General features: G+C 38.7%; 1 protein-coding gene across 1 annotated transcript; it reads left to right on the top strand.

The window, feature by feature from the left end:
- Nucleotides 1-370: 370 nt before the first annotated feature.
- On the top strand, nucleotides 371-5,618 carry LOC139220252 (receptor activity-modifying protein 3). Its single transcript, XM_070852324.1, has 4 exons — nucleotides 371-404; nucleotides 914-1,021; nucleotides 1,359-1,512; nucleotides 4,512-5,618. The coding sequence occupies exons 2-4, from the start codon at nucleotides 919-921 to the stop codon at nucleotides 4,756-4,758; spliced, it is 504 nt and encodes a 167-aa protein (XP_070708425.1). The 5' UTR covers nucleotides 371-404; nucleotides 914-918; the 3' UTR covers nucleotides 4,759-5,618.
- Nucleotides 5,619-7,152: the final 1,534 nt, after the last annotated feature.

The raw sequence follows: 7,152 nt of genomic DNA, 5'->3' as shown, positions 1-7,152 counted from the left end.
CTGCTGATCCCCTCATCGCCGTCCACCATGATCCTGTACCTGCTCTTCCCCGGTCTCGTCCTCGGTACGTCTTTCACTTCACACACTCACACACTTCATTTTACACTTGAGTATTAGGTTATGTTGTGTTACTCTCTTAGTATTTCCTGTTATTTTGGGTTTGCTGCGTGTTTTCTCGAGTCTCCATTGTTTTCCCCCGTGTGTGGGATGGATGGAGGAAGAAGCTCGAGGACGGTTTGGCCGACAAAAGGCTGCTGTGAGAGAGAGTTTTATGTTCATGTGATGGTAAATAGCTTTATTGACTCCGTCTCCAGGTATTGTGGAATCACAAACGGCCAACATGACAACAGGAGGGCTGAGCAGAGTTGACAGGAACCAAACATTCAGCGATTTCACCAATAACAGTAAAACTTTTTGCTTTTTATTTCTTCCATACGGAGTAGTGACTAATGAGTATTATCATGGTCAATCAATCTGATTATTCTCTCTTTTAATCTAATCTTAATAGTCTTCTGTGGTTTTTGTTTTGTACTGACTCCGGTTAAAAACCCCATCCACGTCACAGAGAGATGAGACAGCAAATTAGCTTAGGCTGTAAATGCTGCGGTGTGACACACGGTTTATCCATACTTGTCCCTATATGATACACATTAAATCAATAAATAAATACATGAATAATGTTAGCATTAGGCTATTAGTTTCCTGTATCATTTGACAAGCAGAAAACCCTCACATTTGGGAGGCTGAAATTTTCTTTTTTTCTACTCCTTCTAGCTGTACATATGTGAATCACTGTGACTGGTATAAATAATATATATATATAAAGTTGCGTTAATAAGAGTGTGCAGTCATTGTATGGATTTGACATCATTCATTTACCTCGTAAACAAAACAAGTGCACTTTTGCCTGCAGGTACGATGAAACCCGACAACGAGACCTTCAGTTTGTACAGAGAGGAGAAAAGTCAAATTGAGGATGAACTGCTGAACAACCAAACTTCTGTTATCACAGAGGATGATGGTGAGTTTTTCTACTTACCCTGCACAAAGAGAGGAAACGTCTTTATCAGTGCCTTTAATTTCCCAGTACTTAAATATCTGCTTACATACAGCTGGAACACTATCGCGGCATGTGGTGAGGTATCAGCAATCTAGTTTCACTTTTATGTAGAAAGAAAGATAAAGAAACTTGCATTGCTGGGTTACTGAAAGAACCTGCACCCTGAATAAAGCAGCGTATCACAGTAAATCTATGCAATACCGACACTCTTTAATAATCTAACCTTAGGTAGTGTTTGAAATTTGTGTGTCCCCGTCAGTTCGCGCATGTCGACGTTCGTTTCTTTCTTATTTTGCAGAGAATTTTCAGGACCAGGAGAACGAGTTCCTGGGCCGACGCTGCCACCGGGACCTGCTGGTCCAGTACAGTTACGGACTTTGTGCTGCAAATTTTCACAAGGAAATGTTCTCAGTTGGCCCAGAGAAATGGTGTGTCCTGGAACATATCATCAGGTGAGGCATACCTGGTCCCAACCCCCATCTTTTTTATATTTACTGTTTTATACAATCATGCTAGTTTTCCTGGTTTCCTTCTAGGGTCCAAACACTTTAATTTCCTCATTTTAGGCCTTTGAGACCTTTGTGAATATATATATATATATACACAGTGGGGCAAAAAAGTATTTAGTCAGCCACCAATAGTGCCACCAAAAGTTCTCCCACTTAAAAAGATGAGAGAGGCCTGTAATTTTCATCATAGGTATATCTCAACTATGAGAGACAGAATGAGGAAAAAAAATCCAGAAAATCACATTGTCTGATTTTTAAAGAATTTAAAATTAAAAAAACAAGATGGCGACTTTCGTTCAATATATTCAGACTTTCATTCAATATATTCAGACTTTCATTCAATATATTCAGAGTTTCAATCAATATATTCAGACTTTCAATCAATATATTCAGACTTTCATTCCATATATTCGGATATATATACACACACACACACACACACACACACACACATATATACATATACACACACACACACATATATATAAACTTTTTAAAGGTTTTATTGTTGTCTTCAGATAACAATGTTATGAACTGGCACTATATAAAAAAAAGATTGGTTGACTATCACAATGATCAACGATTGAAAGAATATAAAGTTAATCTCAGATACTGCTCAATCAATAGGCCTGAGAGCTGCTGCCAAACATACAACAAGCTTAATAATTGTCACTTCCCTCTAAAAACAATCACATGATAACAGGGCAACATCATTTTCCAGTGCCTCTGATCAAGGTTTGATTCCTGGTTGGTAAATTGGATAATAAATCCAGAATTAATATGATCATCAGCTGCTGTCTGATACAAAACAATTAAACAATAAAATCCTGCTTTTAATAAGGAATAACAATCTAATAATAGAAAATGTAATACTACAACAGTCACAGGGGACACTTTTCTGCACTGAATACTTTAAATTTAATACTTTAAGTGCAGTTTTCTGATTATACTGACATTCTTTGACTTGGTTAAATTTAAATGCATGATCTTTTACCTTTGAAGGAGTATTTTACAGTGTGATATTACTTACTATACTTCTACACAGGCTTAGCTAACTAGCTAATTAGCTGTTTACATTTTAGCATCAGTGATGAAACCAGCCAGCAAACAGACGGACAAACGCACAGGTTGTGTTTGACTCACGTTATTTGATGCAGAAGTCCGTTTTGCTTCCCTCTGGTGAAGAAGAGGAGGTTAAAGTCCAGAGTTTGAGGACAGGAGTCTTCCTCTCTTCCCTCCATCTGTGGCTAGCCTGCTAACGTTAGCTACCATTAGCTGCTAAGCTAGCTAACGCCCGTTGTCTCATCAAACTTAACGCCGCAAACTTTTTTACTCTTTGTCGCGAGGCTGAAGTCATTTCAGAGCTTCTTCTTCCCGAGTTTAGTCCGTCAAACACTTTCACAGCGACACACCTGACTGTGTGACATCACTTTTAATCACCTGGATTTGCTTCACTTCGCTGACATGATTGGCTCGGCTGTGAGGCTGCAATACTCCATTTGACCACACTGATTAACGTTCACCAGGAATGACAGTTTATAGGGGGCGCTGTTTCGCGCAATAATGGAATATTAATACAAAGAAACAAAGAAAGAAGAAGAAGGAGCAGAAAGGAAAATCAAAGATAAAACTTTTTAATAGAAATTTAAAAGCTCAGAAACTCAATGCTAATCCAATCAAATTAGACAGAGGATAAGGAAAACCCACTATTGAGTTGAGATGTTCAAAAAGTGCTTTTATTGAAATGAGTCTGGCTGTTATGGATAGTGAGGGACTGCTTTCTTGCATTGGTTCCTGAGAGAAACCCTGTGCTGTGGTTTGGGGGGGGCACAGGGCTGCTGGCACCTTGGTGACAAGACATCAATGTGTTGATCTGAGACAGGAAGTGAACCAATCTCTATGTATCTCAGGCTCTCTGCACACCTTCCCCAAACCCCTGCAACCCTACAACAACATCAAACCACTTCCTCGGCCACATGGCAGGGAGATGTAAACATAGGTCTCTTTAAAAACACAGAAATTAGCATAAAACGGTTTGTTTCGACTTAATCCGATATACTGCTGCTGCTGCTGGCCATGTCGGCAAATGTGTGTTGATACACAGTTGAAAAAAGTCCCCAAGCAGAGTTTTTTCAAAGAATGAAGAGAAAAATGATTACGGTGGAAAAAGTCGCTTCTATACTGCAAAATAACGAGGCAGAATATGCTGAAACAGTTACACCAGTTTCACAAAAACAGCGTCTTATTAAACCACATCGCTGCATTGCACAATGTAATCTAATCTATTTTCTGACTTGGTTGATATATTTTTTGCTTCTCTGTTTCTTTAAACTGCAGAGTGACTCTTTTATGCCTGAAATTAATGATAGTTGTGATAACTGATTAATTAAGCATTTATTTTTTTGATTCGTCGATTCATCTTTTGCTCTATAAAATGTCCATCTTGAAATGAGAAAAAGGGGATTTTACTGGTCACTGGTCACACTTCTTTTTTAAAATTGACTGAAGGAGTTGGAGGAAAATCAATTATATTATTTGTCCCGGCATGATCCTGCATAGGACGACTCTTATTTTGGTATTTGTTTGTATTATTTTTTTGTTTTTAACGTGCTGCTGCTTGTCGGCACATTAAAACTCTTGTAAAGGAGTTTTTTTTTTAAAATATCAGTGAGTTTTTCCTGGTTAATAATTTTCAAATCAAATCAAATCAATGTCAGAAAGCAGTAGTGACGTCAAGGTGACGTCTTCAAACTGCTTGATTTGTCTGATCAACACTTCAAAACCCAAAGATATCCAATTTAAAATGTTATAAAACAGAGAAATTAGGCAAATCCTCACATTGTATAAGCTGTTTGATCTTCAGTAGGAGAATAATGAACCAGTCGTTCCCTGCAGAAGGTGTGTGTTCATCATTAACACACTGATTTCTCTGTCTGTTACAGACCGTACAACATCATGACCATGTGCTTGGAGATGCTGTCCAATTCTGTCGGCTGCTATTACCCGAACCCCGACATTCAGGACTTCTTCATCCAGATCCACTCTGACTACTTCCAGAACTGCTCCATGGACGAGCTCCTGCCCGTGGACGCCCCTCAGGGGCTGGTGATCGCCCTCACGCTCATCCCTGTGAGCCTCATCCCCGCGCTGGTTTATCTGGTGGTTTGGAAAAGCAACGTCCAAGAGTGATGAACCATCGTGAACCTGAACTCACCCTGCAGGTCATATATGATGAATGTGCTGCAGAAACTGTTATATATGTTTGTTTGTTTTTAAAAGGAAACCAAATCTGAATTTAAAAAGTAAAAAAAGGGTTTTAAATTTAGTTTTATCATGTGTTTCACTGGGAATGTACATGGATGTGTACAGAGGCCTGGATACAGAGCTGGAGGCTCCATTTATTCCTATGAAAGCTGCTCAGTGGCCAATGAAGCCAGTCAGGGGGTAACAATATCAGCCCCTAACGTTCTTCTTTACTGAGTTCTTTTAATAAACTAGAAAGTATGAATAAGAGAGTAACAGGGAAAGTTACACAAACCTTAAAAAACTACTGCTTAATCTGCTGTCACAGCCTCCACTCTCCTGGGAGGAGCTCAGAGGAGGACGAGTCCTCTGGTGTTTCAGTTCATATCGGATCAAGTCAAGTTCTTCATCGCCACCCTGAGAAAACCATTTCTTTCTGTGGTCTTCGTTCTTCATCCTTGCTGAAACTGAGGGGCCCCAGGATGTGAAAAACCCTCAAACACTGAAAATCAAAACCAAAACCAAAACCAGTGAGCTGGACTAGAGCCACAACAGGAAGGAATACGTCACTAAATACTTATTTAGTATTTATTGACTCTGTATGATATTGTGAAACGTTACTTTCAGTAAATAAAGTCTGGAATATGTTGTGTTTGATATGTGATGCTGAACCAGCATGTTTTGTTGTCTGATATAGTATAAAAGAGACAAATCTATACTTGGTATTGTGCAGATTTTCCCTCCAAATGTATAATATGTTTCTGTAAAAAAGCAAAAAAGGTCATCATTAAAGGAATGGTTCGATATTGTGGGAAATATGATTAATAAAAATCTCATTAAGCCCTTTGCATTTCTTTAAATCTCATAGTGCTTTAATGCATTATGTTTTGTGTGTGTGTGTGTGTGTGCGGATAGGAACATTTCTACCAGGTTACCCAACAGACAGGACTTACACAAGCAGCAACTGGTTAACTGGTTTCACAGTTTATCCCTCATTTACTAAAACTGCTTCATATTATAACCCATTTTATTATTTTATTATAATAGCACAGCAAATAGAGATGCAAAATCCCTCAGTGGGATTTTTAAAAATGGCATCTTAAATGTGCCAAAAGAAGAGCAGTTATTTGGACACACCTTTACATGTTGTGATGATTATAGATTTTCTTTCCCTTCAGACAGAAAGATTTGGTCTTAAGCCTCAAATTAGCACCAGTGTGTACAAATTTATGTACTGAAACTAAACCAAACGCATGTGAAGCTGCAGAAAAAAACTGCATTATGGAATCTGAGATGACACAGTGTGAAATTTCTAAGGATTTAACACTCATTCATATCTGCAGTAGTTCCTGGTAGTACAGTGTGTATTTATATGTGTGTGTACTATCTTTGTGAGGACATTTCCAGTTTATTTTTTGTCAACAATCTTAGTTTGGAGGTTAAAGAATATGCTGAGTCCTCACAAGTATAGAGCTTTCAGGCTGAGCTGAGACGAAGACTCATTTGCACAGAGTCTCACAAACATGATCTCACACACACCCACCCATCTAATTTGCTTCTCCACCCAATACCACACTCTCTTGCTCCAGTGCCCAGTCAACCAAATCTTGTGTGAAACTTTACAGTGATTGCAGCGATACACAGCTGACCTTCAGCAGAAACTTCATTTGAAAAAACACTGTTTTAAATCAGTGATTTCAGTGCTTTTTATGGGGAGATCAACTCAAGAATAATCATCTGGTGATGTAAAATAATTACCAGCTAATCATGAAGTGTAGCTGTTCCCACAGAAGATATTCTAACACACAGAGGACATGCTCTGTGTTAATGCACCTGCACTGAGGCATAGTGCAAAGAAAGGGGGGGCAAATTAGCCATTTGCCAATACAGGTTTGGTTTAAAGCCATGTGCAGTTCCACAGACAGGAGATGGATGGTGTAGTAACAATGATGGCCTGCGTTTCCTCTCTCACATTTACCAGTGGTGACATGTTTGTTGCTCAGAGGGGATTCTGCCGGCAGAGAAAGAGCATCGACTCTCTTATCTCACAGCCTCTGTTGTTCCTAGATGTCCTGCTGTCGGGAGCAACATCACACATAATAAACTTTCAAAAATGTGACCTCTTACATCTTATGTGGCCACATTTGGATGGGTTTGTTAGCACATGTAAACCTGGTTAGTGAATAAAATACACTCACGGTGCTCCAGGGGATTTATATTTGCCTCTGAAATTTAATTTGCATCCAATAATATATAATAATATGCATACATTTTACATCTATATGTGATAAATGAACGTTTCATCCATTAACCTCAACTATTAATCCTCCTCTCTTCTTG

The sequence above is a fragment of the Pempheris klunzingeri genome, chromosome 20, assembly GCF_042242105.1.
Source record: "Pempheris klunzingeri isolate RE-2024b chromosome 20, fPemKlu1.hap1, whole genome shotgun sequence".
NCBI classification, from domain to species: Eukaryota; Metazoa; Chordata; class Actinopteri; order Acropomatiformes; family Pempheridae; genus Pempheris; species Pempheris klunzingeri.
The sequence above is the reverse complement of the archived record's forward strand: the minus strand, read 5'-3'. Positions and strand labels throughout refer to the sequence as shown.